This window comes from Pristis pectinata, chromosome 11 (genome assembly GCF_009764475.1).
Source record: "Pristis pectinata isolate sPriPec2 chromosome 11, sPriPec2.1.pri, whole genome shotgun sequence".
Taxonomy (NCBI): Eukaryota; Metazoa; Chordata; class Chondrichthyes; order Rhinopristiformes; family Pristidae; genus Pristis; species Pristis pectinata.
This window is the reverse complement of record NC_067415.1, coordinates 62,924,393-62,937,623: the sequence shown is the minus strand read 5'-3', so window position 1 is coordinate 62,937,623 and position 13,231 is coordinate 62,924,393. Positions and strand designations below refer to the sequence as shown.

The window sequence follows — 13,231 nt, the reverse complement described above, 5'->3', positions numbered from 1 at the left end:
GCCACGGGTGCAGTGCTGGAGGACTGGAGGGTAGCTCATGTTGTTCTGTTGTTTAAAAAAGGCTCTAAAAGTAAACCAGGTAATTACAGGCCAGTGAGCCTGACATCAGTAGTGGGTAAGTTATTGGAAGGTGTTCTGAGAGATCAGATATACAAGCATTTGGACAACCAAGGACTGATTAAGGATAGTCAGCATGGCTTTGTGTGTGGTAGATTATGTTTAATGAATCTTGTGGAGTTTTTCGAGGAAGTTACCAAGAAAGTAAATGAAGGAAAGGCTGTAGTGTTGTCTACATGGACTTTAGTAAGGCCTTTGAAAAGGTCCCACATGGGAGGTTAGTTCAGAAGGTTCAGACACTAGGTATCTATGGGAAGGCTGTAAACTGGATCTGAAATTGGCTGTGTGGGAGAAGACAGTGATAGTGGATGATTGTTTCTCAGACTGGAGGCCTGTGACTAGTGGTGTGCCTCAGGGATCTGTGCTGGGGCCATTGTTGTTTGTTGTCTATATCAACGATCTAGATGATGATGTGGCAAATTGGATCAGCAAGTTTACTGATGACACTAAGATTGGAGGTGTAGTGGACAGCCAGGAAGGCTTTCAAAGCTTGCAGAGGGATCTGGACCAAATGGAAAAGTGGGCCAGAAAATGGCAGATGGAATTTAATGCAGATAAGTGAGGTGTTGTATTTTGGAAGGAGAAATCAAGGTAGGACATACACAGTAAATGGTAGGGCACTGAGGAGTGTGGAACAACAAAGGGATCTGGGAGTTCAGATACATAATTCCCTGAAAGTGGTGTCACAGGTAGACAGGGTTGTAAAAAAGGCTTTTGGCATCCTGGCATTCATAAGTCAAAGTATTGAGTATAGGAGTTGATGTTATGGTGAGGTTGTATAAGACATTGGTGAGGCCAAATTTGGAGTACTGTGTGCAGTTCTGGTCACCTAACTATAGGAAGGATATCAGTAAGATTGAAAGAGTGCAGAGAAGATTTACTAGAATGTTTCCAGGTCTTCAGGAGTTGAGTTACAGGGAAAGATTGAACAGGTTAGGACTTTATTCCTTGAAGTGTAGAAGAATGAGGGGAGATTTGATGGTTTACAAAATTGAGGGGTATAGACAGGAAATGTGAGTAGGCTCTTTCCACCTAGATTGGGAGAGATAAGTACGAGAGTACATTGCTTTAGGGTGAAAGGGGAAAGGTTTAGGGGGAGCTTTAGGGGGGAACTTCTTCACTCAGAGTGGTGGGAGTGTGGAATGGGCTACCATCTGATGTAGTAAATGAGGGCTCACTCTTGAGTTTTAAGAATAAATTGGGTGGCTACATGGATGGGAGAGGTCTGGAGGGTTATGGACTGGGTGCAGGTAAATGGGACTAGTGGAATAACATTTTGACACAGACTAGAAGGGCCAAATGGCCTGTTTTCTGTGCTGTAGTGTTCTATGGTACTTATCAGTGTCCAGCACTGGTAGACTGTGTTCCTGCTAATCACCCTTCAGCAGCTCTGCACCTTGACCCTCCCCTCTTCTCCCCATCTACCTCCATAGTCGCACAGAAATGGGCCCTTCAGCCCAACTGGTCCATGTTGACCAAGATTCTCATCTAAGCTAGACCCATTTGCCCACATTTAACCCTTATCCCTCTAATCATTTCCTATTCACTCACTTGTCCAGTACCTTTTAAATGTTGTTAATGTACCTGCCTCAACCACTCTCTGGCAACTTATTCCATATACTGACCACCCTCTGGGTGAAAACATTGCCCCTCATTCCTATTAAATTTCTCCCCTCACCTTAAACCTATGCCTCTAGTTCTTCTTTCTCCCCAGCCCTGAAAGACTGCTTTGATCCTATCGATGCACCTCATGATTTTATACTGCTCTATAAGATCACCCCTCATTCTCCTATGCTCCAATGAAAAAAGTCCCAACCTGCTCAAACTCGGTCCCTCAGGTCCCAGCAACATCCTAATAAATATCCTCTGCACTCTTTCCAGCTTAAAGGCATCTTTTTTATAGCAGTGCAACTAAAACTGAACACAATATTCCAAATGCAGCCTCACCAATGTCTTGTACAACTATAACATAACATGCCAACTTTTATACTCAACACCCTGACTGATGAAGGCCAGTGTACCAAAAGCTGCCTTCACCATCTTGTCTACCTGTGATGCCATTTTCAGGAGACCATGTACTTGTTGTACTCAATTCCTCTTCCAGAACACTCCCCAGGGCCCTACTGTTGACTGTGGAAAGTCCTACCCTGACTTGCCTTCCCATAATGCAACATCTCGCATGTATTTGAATTAAACTCCATTTACCATTCCTCACCTCACTTACTCAGCTGATCAAGATCCCTTTAAGTTCTGATAACCATATTCACTGTCAATGACACCAAATATGTCAATATTTTGGTGTCATCTGCAAACTTACTAAGTGTGCCTTGTACATTCTCATCTAAATCATTGATATAAATGACAAATAGTAATGGGCCTAGCACTGAGCCCTGGGGAACACCATTAGTCATGGGTCTCCACTCTAAAATAACCTTCGCTCTACTTCCTACCATTAAGCTAATTGTGTATCCAATTAGTTAGTTCTCTCTGGATCCCATGCAAGTTAACTTAGAGTAACCTACCATGCAGATCCTTATCAAATGCCAATAATGAAGTCCATATGGACCATGTCTCCCACTCTGCCCTCATCAACCTTCTTGGTTACTTCTTCAAAAAACTCAACCAAATCATGAGACATGATCTCCCGCACACAAAGCCATGCTGACTATCTCTAATCAAGCCCTGTCTTTCCAAAGTCATGTATATTGACTGCATGGCCAGATTCTGCTCTAACTCCATCTACAAGTTTGCAGATTATACCACTGTAGTGGGCTGTATCTTAAATGATGAGTCAGTGTACAGGAAGGAGATAGAGTTTAGTGACATGATGTCATGACAACAACCTTTCCCTCAATGTCAGCAAAACAAAGTCTGTCCTGATCCAACCACATAGATGCCATGGCCAAGAAAGCTCATCAGCAACTCTACTTCCTCAGGAGGCTAAAGAAATTTGGCATGTCCCCTTTGACACTTTCAAACTTATACCATGGAAGGCATCCTATCTGGATGCACCATGGGTTGGTATGGTAACTGCTCTGCCCAGGACTGCAAGAAACTGCAGAGTCATGGACATAGCCCAGCACATCACGGAAACCAGCCTCCACTCCATGGACTGTCTCTACTTGTTGCCTTGGTGAAGCAGCCAGCATAATCAAAGACCCCCACCCACCCCAGAATTTGTCTCTTGTCCCCTCTCCCATCAGGCAGAAGATGGCACATACCACCAGGCTCAAGGACAGCTTCCATCCCACTGGTATAAGACTATTGAATAGCTCCCTTATACAATGAGATGGACTGTTGACCTCACAATCTACCTTGTTATGACCTTGCACCTTATTATCTACCTGCACTGCACTTCCTCTGTAGCTGTGACACTTTACTCTGTATTCTGTTATTGTTTTTACCCCATACTACCTCAATGCACTGTGTAATGAATTGATCTGTACAAACGATATGCAAGACAAGTTTTTCACTGTACCTTGGTACAAGTGACAATAAACCAAGACCAATACAAAACCTTATCCCTCAGAATTCTCTCTGGTAACCTTCCTATCACAGATGTTACACTTACTGGTCTATAATTCCTAGATTTTCCTTTGCTGCCCTTCTTAAATAAAGGCACAACATTAGCCACCCCCCAGTCTTCTGGCACTTCACCCTTGGCCAATGATGATGCATATATCTCAGCCAGGGCTCCTGCAATTTCTTCTCTAGCTTCCCACAGTGTTCTTGGATATACCTGATCAGGCCCTGGAGATTTATCTTCCTTCATATGCTTTAAGACATCCAGTACCTCCTCAGCTTTTATGTGGACTAAGCCCAAGACCTCTCCATTAACTATCTCAAATTGAGTTGTCTTGTCCTTCTCCACAGTAAAAACTGACGAGAAATAGTCATTAAGGACCTTACCCATCTCCTGCATGTCCACTTTAGCTTTTGAGGGGCCCTATTCTCTCTCTAGTTGCTCTTTTCCCCTTAATATATTTATAAAATCTCTGAATTTCCTGTAATCTTCTCTGCCAAAGCTATCTCAAGCCCCCTCTTTGCTCTTCTGTTTTCCTTTGAATATCCTCCTGCATCTCCCCCCCCCCCCCCCCCCCCCCACCCTTCTCCAGGGATTCACTTGATCCCAGCTGCCTGTACCTGACCTATGCCACCTCCTTTTTCCTGACAAGAGCATCAATATTCTTGTCATCCAGGGTTCCCTATTCTTGCCAGCCTTTGCCCTTCACTCTAACAGGAACATACAGATCTTGAACTCTTTCTCACTTTTAAAAGCCTCTCTTGCCAGATGTTACTTTGCCAGCAAACAACTTACTCCAATCAACTTACATAAGTTCCTGTCTAATACCATCAAAATTTGCCTTGCCCCAATTTGGAATTTTAACCTGTAGATCAGACCTGTCCCTTTCCATAACTAATTTAAAACTTGTAGAACTATGGTTGCTGGTCCCAATGATACCTCAGTCACTTGTCCTGCCCTATTTCCCAAGAGTAGGTTAAGTTTTGTCCCCACTCTAGGAGGGCTTTCTTTCTATTGCTTGAAGAAACTTTCCTAAATGCACGTAACAAATTCCACCCTAAGCCCTTAGCACTATGGCAGTCCAAGTCTGTATTAGGAAAGTTTAAAATCCTCTGCTGTGACAACCCTATTATCCTTGCAACCTTCTGCAATCTCCCTGCATATTTGTTCCTTTAATTTCTGTTGACTATTAGGAGGCCTATAGTATAATCCCAAAAATTTGACCACACCTTATTTCTCATCTCCACCCAGATAGCCTCATTGGATGATCCCTCAGTAATTTCATCTCATACCACTGCCGTGACTTTCTCCTTAATCAGAAATGTATTTTCCCTCCTCTTTCCTTCACCTCTATCCTGCCTATAACCTCTCCCCTGTCCATCTACTGCTCCCTTTTTTCTGTCTCCATCCATCATCCACCTGCATCTCACTCCCAACTTCAGCCTTTCCCTACCTAGCTTGACCTACCTCAGTCCACCAATCACCTTGGGCTCCTGTCTCACCACTCCCTCTCTCCTCATTAAACTGGCCATCTCCCCTCTCAGTCCTGATGCAGGATTTTGATCTGAAACATTGACATTTCCTCCTTCGCCACAGATGCTGTGCCACTGCTGAGTTCCTCCAGCAGCTTGTCTGTAAATAATCATTTGGCAAAATACACTTTCAGATGTGTTGATGTAAAAGTTTTTAGTTTAATTTAGTTGTAAGTCTACTAGTTGTAAATTTACAGATAGTTTTAACTGTTCTGACTACATATTAACAATGTTTAACAGCAATGAAAACATGGACAAAAAGCTGATTTTATTCCTTGCACTGTTAAAATATGAAAAAAAATCTTAGCTCCAAAAGTGTCATCAGTACTATGGACAGGCACAGTAGTGTAGTGGTTAGTGTAACACTATTACAGTTCTGGGGACCCAGGTTCAATTCCAGCCACTGTCTGTTAGGAGTTTGTACATTCTCCCCATGTCTGTGTGGGTTTCCTCTCGGTGCTCTGGTTTCCTCCCACATTCCAATGATGTACAGGTTAGGAGGTTTGGGCATGCTATGTTGGCACCAGAAGCATGGCGACACTTGCAGGCTGCCCCTAGAATACTCTACACAAAAGATATATTTCACTGTTTTGATGTACATGTGACTAGTAAAGATATCTTATCTACCTTATCAAACCTGCTCCCCATTAGGCTAATGATTCTGGATACATTCTTTTACATCAGTTCATACTGTACCTGAGGAATGATGGACATACTATTTCGCAGATCATGTAAACCTAGTTCTGAGGTCACAATGTCATCAATGATGATTTTCCCCTCTGGTTCTGCGAGACGAAACAAGGCTGAGATTAGGGAACTCTTTCCAGCACCTGTCCTTCCAACGAGCCCAACCTGCAACAAACCCAACTTCAATTATTCATCATTATACATTATGCAAGTGGAAGTTAGGAACATATTCTCAACAAAACATTTTAAAGAGCAGATGTTAAAAAAAATTATCAAAATGTTCAGTGTCATGTTTATTGGTTTAAAAAAAACACTGCACTACTTAAGAAGGGGCTGATAACTATTCAGTGACTGCTAAAGAACCAATATATTTAGAAATGGGTTGAGAAATGCTGCTAATGATCCTAATTCAATTAGGCTCTACATAAAGGGTTATTGCACAAGGGCCTGAAAACTATTGTATACACACTCAGCTCCATAATAGTTGAGTATGCAAATGAAGTCTGCTGGGGCAGCCCAGCATGGAGGTCCTGGTATTGAGGGTCTGGACTGATAATCTTCTACACCTCACCTCATTCCTCTTCCTGGCCATCATGATGCTAGTCTTCAACCTGCTGCTCTTGCTGTCTTGGTTGTTGATGTTCCCCTTGCTCCATGTTAGGAGGCAACTGTTGTAAATTTAAGGTAACCAGATTATGAGATAAACCACTGACAATGGGTATGATAATAGAGAATTAAGTAACTGAAAGTAGACAGTAGGGATAAAGGGGATATTTTCAGGTTGGGAAATGAGCTAATGGGTGCCATAGGGATCAGTGCTCAGCCTCATCTATTCATATTAATAATTTAGATGAAGGGACCAAATGTATCAGCTGGTTAGTTTATGATGCAAGTTAGATGTGAAAATAAATTGAGGGGGACACAAGGGGCTAGAAATTTCACCCCATAACTCCCAAACCTAAAAAGTCCTATGTAGATGAAAACTGCTTAACCAATGTAATATTGTGCCCATTTCTGAATGTCTTTAGTAGATTCAATTGCTGATATTTTGACAGATTTTCATTTGCCCTCACACTTTTCTGTGGCACAGAACTCCCTTATCTGACATCAACAATAGTGCAATGTTTTAAGTTCATCTCCAGAAAGAGATTCAACCTCACTGGTCTGAAAAATAATTGTTTTTATTTACTCAGAACAATCAGCTTTCACCATCCATTTCCCCTATATTTTTCTATCTATATGTAAAAGATTATAAGAAATAAGAGGAATTTGCCATTTGGCCCATCAAGCCTGTTCTGCCACTCTTGGCAGATCTCCTATCTCAGCATCTTCCAGCCCTTCATTTCCCCCTGTCCCTTGATTTCTCTAATAATCAGAAATCTATTGATTGCAGTTCAGGATGCTGTCAATGGTTGAGCTGCCACAGCCCTCCCAGGTAAAGAATTCCAAAGATTTGTTAGCTTTGACTGTTGAATGTTTTGTATAAGAGAGTCTGGATACCATCCTCGACAACAGCTCAGCACTCTAAGCAGGAGAATGCCATGGAGGTCTCTGTAATGACTAATAATGAATGTTGAATGCTCTACCCCTTGAGACTGTGACTCCTAGTTCTGGACACCTTAGTGAGGAAAATCCTCCTTGTATTTACCCTCCTGAGCCAACTAAGAATTTAGTATGTTTCAGTGAGATCACCTCTCACTCTTAAACTCTAGAAAATAGATGCTTAGATTATTCAATCTCTTATATGTAAGATCCACCATACCAGGAACTAGTGTGGTGAACATTCACTACTCCCCTGCCAATACATGTATTATCTTACATAGATAGGGAAATCAAAACTGTACACAATACATCAGGTGTGGTCTGACCAAATCACAATTATAAAGTCATAGGGTTACACCGCATGGAAACAGGCCATTCAGCCCACCACATCCATGCTGACCAGTGGGCACCTACCCACATTCCCATCTTCCAGCACTTGGCCCATAGCCTTCAATGCCTAGGAAATTGAAGTGCTTGTCTAAACGCATGTTAATGATGTCAACAACTCTGCTTCCACCACTTGCAGTGCATTCCAGGTACTCACCACAATCTGGGTAAAAAGAATCCCTCCTCAGATCCTCTCCAAATCACTTACCCCTTACCCTAAATCTGTCCTCTCACTTATTCACTTCTGATAAGGGGAAAGAGTTCCTGCAGTCTCCCTTATCTATATGCCTCATAGTTTTATGTAGCTTCATTGATCCATAGAATGCTGCAGCACAGAAAACAGGCCATTCAGCCCTTCTAGTCTTGTGCCAAAACGTTATTCCGCTAGTCCCATTTACCTGCACCCAGTCCATAACCCTCTAGATCTCTCCCATCCATGTATCTATCCAATGTATTCTTAAAGCTTAAGAGTGAGCCTGCATTTACCACATCAGATGGCAGCCTGTTCCACACTCCCACCACTCTAAGTGAAGAAGTTCCCCCTAAATCTTTCCCCCTAAATCTTCCCCCTTCACCCTAAAGCCATGTCCTCTCGTACTTATCTCTCCTAATCTAGGTGGAAAGAGCCTACTCGCATTTCCTCTGTCTATACCCCTCATAATTTTGTAAACCTCTATCAAATCTCCTCTCATTCTTCTATGCTCCAAGGAATAAAGTCCTAACCTGTTCAATCTTTCCCTGTAACTCAACTCTTGAAGACCTGGCAACATTCTAGTAAATCTTCACTGCACTCTTTCAATCTTGCTGATATCCTTCCTATAGTTAGGTGACCAGAACTGCACACAATACTCCAAATTTGGCCTCACCAATGACTTGTACAACCTCACCATAACATCCCAGCTCCTATACTCAATACTTTGATTTATGAATGCCAGGATGCCAAAAGCCGCCTTTACAACCCTGTCTACCTGTGACGCCACTTTCAGGGAATTATGTATCTGAAGTCCCAGATCCCTTTGTTGTTCCACACTCCTCAGTGCCCTACCATTTACTGTGTATGTCCTACCTTGATTTGTCCTTCCAAAATGCAACACCTCACAGTTGTCTGCATTAAATTCCATCTGCCATTTTCTGGACCATTTTTCCATTTGGTCCAGATCCCTCTGCAAGCTTTGAAAGCCTTCCTTGCTGTCCACAACACCTCCAATCTTAGTGTCATCAGCAAACTTGCTGATCCAATTTGCCACATTATCATCTAGATCATTGACATAGACAACAAACAACAATGGCCCCAGCACAGATCCCTGAGGCACACCACTAGTCACAGTCTGAGAAACAATCATCCACTACCACTCTGTCTTCTCCCACACAGCCAATTTCAAGTCCCGTTTACAACCTTTCCAAGGATACCTGGTGTCTGAACCTTCTGAACTAACCTCCCATGTGGGACCTTGTCAAAGGCCTTACTAAAGTCCATATAGACAACATCCACAGCCTTTCCTTCATCTACTTTCTTGGTAACCTCCTTGGAAAAACTCCAAGATTCATTAAACACTATCTACCATGCACAAAGCCATGCTGACTATCCTTAATCAGCCCTTGGTTGTCCAAATGCTTGTATATCTGATCTCTCAGAACACCTTCCAATAATTTACCTACTACTGATGTCGGGCTCACTGGCCTGTAATTACCTGGTTTACTTTTAGAACCTTTTTTAAACCAATGGAACAACATGAGCTACCCTCCAGTCCTCTGGCACTGCACCTGTGGCTAAGGACATTTTAAATATATCTGCCATGGCCCCTGCAATTTCTACACTAGTCTCTCTCAAGGTCCGAGGAAATAGCATGTCAGGCCCGGGGGATTTATCTACGTTTAGATAAGATAAGATGGATAAGATATGATCTTTAGTCACATGTACATCAAAACACACAGTGAAACACATCTTTTGCGTAGTGATTTTAGGGGGCAGCCTGCAAGTGTCGCCACGCTTCCAGCGCCAACATAGCATGCCCATAACTTCCGAACCTGTACGTCTTTGGAACGTGGGAGGAAACCGGAGCACCCGGAGGAAACCCACACAGACACGGGGAGAACGTACAAACTCCTTACAGACAGTGGCCGGACTTGAACCTAGGTCGCTGGCGCTGTAAAGCATTGTGTTAACCACTATGCTACTGTGCCCTGCCTCATTCGCTGTAATCTCTGTATGTTCCATGACACTACTGCTTGTTTCCCTTCCTTCCATATACACTATGCCAGTTTCCTGAGTAAATACTGATGCAAAAAAACTGTTTGAGATCTTCCCCCATCTCTAGGGGACCAATTTTGTCCTTTACTATTCTTTTACTCTTAATATACTTGTAGAAACCCTTTGGGTTTACCTTCATATTATCTGCCAAAGCAACCTCATGTCATCATTTTGCCTTCCTGATTTCCTCCTTTAGTATTTTCTTACATTTTCTATACTCTTCAAGTATCTCATTTGTTCCTAGTTGCCTATACCTCCTTCTCTAGTCTTTCCTCATAAGTAAAATGCTTCATCCCAGGCAACATGATGGTGAATCTCCTCTGCACCAGCTCCAGCACTATCACATCTTTCCTATAGTGTGGCGACCAGAACTGCATGCAATAGTCCAGCTGAGGTCTGATGAATATTTTATAAGGTTGGTATTTAACCTCCTTGTTCTTGTATTCAATGCCCTGACCAATTCCCTCTGGCTTCTTTACCACATTATCTACCTGTGCAGCCACTTTCAAGAATCTTTGGACTTGTACGCCATGATCCCACTGTCCTTCAACACTCTTAAGGGCCCTATCATTCATTGTTTTTGTCCTGGCCTCATGAGTGCTCCCAAAACGCATTGCCTCACAATTATAAGGATTAAACTGTTCCTGCCATTTCTCAGCCCATTTCCCCATCACATCCATATCACCCTGTAGCCTAAACTACCCTCCACACTAACAACAACAGATGATTATATAGATGTATGACTGCTAGTCATGGATGAAAATGAATTCATTGTCCTTACTGAGATCTGTCATCCTCCGCAACCTCAAATGTAGGCTCACATGTCTGGATGGGTTTGTCTGGATGGGTTTGTCTGGATGGGAAGTCATGGGCATGGTTACTCTCAGTTTTCCAGCCTTGGGGTCATTCCATGTTACTGCCATTGATCCTCTCTGCCACAGGACTAAAGATGGTGCAGGAGAGAGGAGACACTTGGCTGGTAGCTAACAGCAACATAGTTTCATACTCAAGATCTGACTTTTAAAACCAGAAAACTGCAGTGGAAACTACTGCAGTAAACAATGTGCTTTTAAGCCATTTAAATGAATTCGCAACACTACAAACCTGAGACAGAACTGGCAGAACAGACCACCCAGAAGGCAAGCACTGCAGCTGAAAACATTGGGGAGGCTTCCATTGTCTTGAAAAACGTGGTTGCCGGGCAATGCTTCCAGGTAGGACTGAAGTGCAGGGTCCTAAGCCCCCCTCCCGAGCATGCTCCTGGCTAATGTGTAGTCATTAGAAAACAAGATTGAGGACCTCCAGGCAAGATTGATCTGAGGGACATGAGGGACTGCTGTGTACTTTGTTTCACAGAGACATGGCTCACTCCCAAATCTCCTGACACGGCACTCCAGCCCAAGGGATTTTCAATCCACCACATGGATTGGACGGCAGCGTCAGGTGGGGGGAAAAGGCGGTGACATCTATTTTATGATAAACTTGTCATGTTGCATGGATGTGGTGGTCTTGTCCCATTCCTGCTCCCCTGACCTGGAACACCTGGCAGTGAAGTGCCAACTGGTCTATCTTCCGTGGGAGTTCTCTGCCATCACCCTGACTGCAGTCCACATCTCACCTCAGGCAGATGTCAAACTAGCACTTGAGGAACTGAGTGCTGTAATCAACAAGAATCAAGTGGCGTATCCTGACGCCTGTCACATCGTGGCGGGAGGCCTTAATCAGGACAGTTTGAGGAAGTCTGTCTAGCTGCCATCAACACTTGACCACTACTACACCACCATCAAGAACGCCTACCGCTCCATCCCTCGCCCGCACTTTGGTAAATCCAACAGCCTGGCTGTGCTGCTTTTGCCTGCTTATCAACAGAGACTGAAGAGAGCAGCACCGGTGAAGAGGGCTTACGAAGAGCTGGATGGCAGAGGCAGAGGAGCAAATTTGGGATTGTTTCGAGTCAGTGGACTGGATCATGTTCAAGGATTCACCAGTGGACATGAGTGTTCGAGTGTGAACCCACAAAAGCATTCTGTCTTCCCCGACCAGAAGCCCTGGATGAACCAGGAGATCCATAATCTGTTGAGGGCTAGATCAGTGGTGTTTAGGGCTGGCGACCCAGAGTCATTTTAGAAGTCCAGGTATGACTTCTGGATGGCCATTGCGAGTGCAAAGAGGCAATTTTGAACTAAACTGGGATCACAGAAGGATGTTCAACAGCTGTGGCAGGGCCTGTACAATATAACTTCCTACAAGGAAAGATTGGTTCAGATAAGAGGCCACCAGTGCCTCTACTTCCTCAGGAGGCTAAAGAAATTTGGTATATCCCCTTTACTCACCAATTTTTATTGATGCACCACAGAAAGCATCCTATCTGGATGCATCATGGCTTGGTACAGCAACTGCTCTGCCCAGGACCGCAAGAAACTGCAGAGAGTTGTGGTCAGAGACCAGCGCGTCACAGAAACCAACCTCCCCTCTTGGACTCTGTCTTTACCTCTCGCTGCCTTGGCGAAGCAGCCAGCATAATCAAAGACACCACCTACCTCTTTCCTCTTCCATCAGGTAGAAGATAAGGAGCCTGAGGGCACATACTACCAGGCTTAAGGACAGCTTCTACCCCACTGTGATAAGGCTTATAGGATGAGATGGACTTTGACCTCATGATCTACCTTGTTGTGACCATGCACCTTATTGCACTATACTTTCTCTGTAGCTGTGACACTTTACTCTACTGTTATTGTTTTTACCTGTACTACCTCAATGTACTCTGTACTAACTCAATGTAACTGCACTGTGTAATGAATTGACCTGTACGATCGGTATGCAAGACAAGTTTTTCACTGAACCTCGGTACAAGTGACAATAATAAACCAATACTAATACCCATCACTCCCAGATGAGCTCAATACCTTTTATGTGTGCTTTGATAGGGAGAACTATGACACACCCACACGCTCTGTGCAGACTAACTGGCTGGAGCGTTTCAACCTCTCACTTCTGTGGTCTGAGGTTTCCCCCACTACAAAAAGGTATCTATTGTACCTGTGCCCGAGAAGAGTGTGGTGACCTCCCTCAATGACTACTGTCCGGCAGCACTTATATCAACTGTAATGAAATGCTTCAAGGGGCTGGTTATGGTGCCAATCAACTCCTACCTCAGATGACTAAGATCTGCTCCAATTTGTTTACTGCCAC

At 43.7% G+C, this 13,231-nt stretch overlaps 1 protein-coding gene across 3 annotated transcripts in view; it reads right to left on the bottom strand.

Annotated features, from left to right (window-relative positions):
• abcc4 (ATP-binding cassette, sub-family C (CFTR/MRP), member 4) overlaps window positions 1-13,231 on the bottom strand; it is a 353,844-nt gene that overhangs the window by 39,695 nt on the left and 300,918 nt on the right. For 2 of the 3 annotated variants that reach the window (XM_052025926.1, XM_052025927.1), the window contains exon 26: window positions 5,869-6,024. In XM_052025926.1, the coding sequence (XP_051881886.1) occupies window positions 5,869-6,024 (156 nt within the window). Of the gene's footprint in view, window positions 1-5,868; window positions 6,025-6,430; window positions 6,528-13,231 lie in introns of those variants that run through there. The other variant, XM_052025928.1, reaches the window with a different exon arrangement.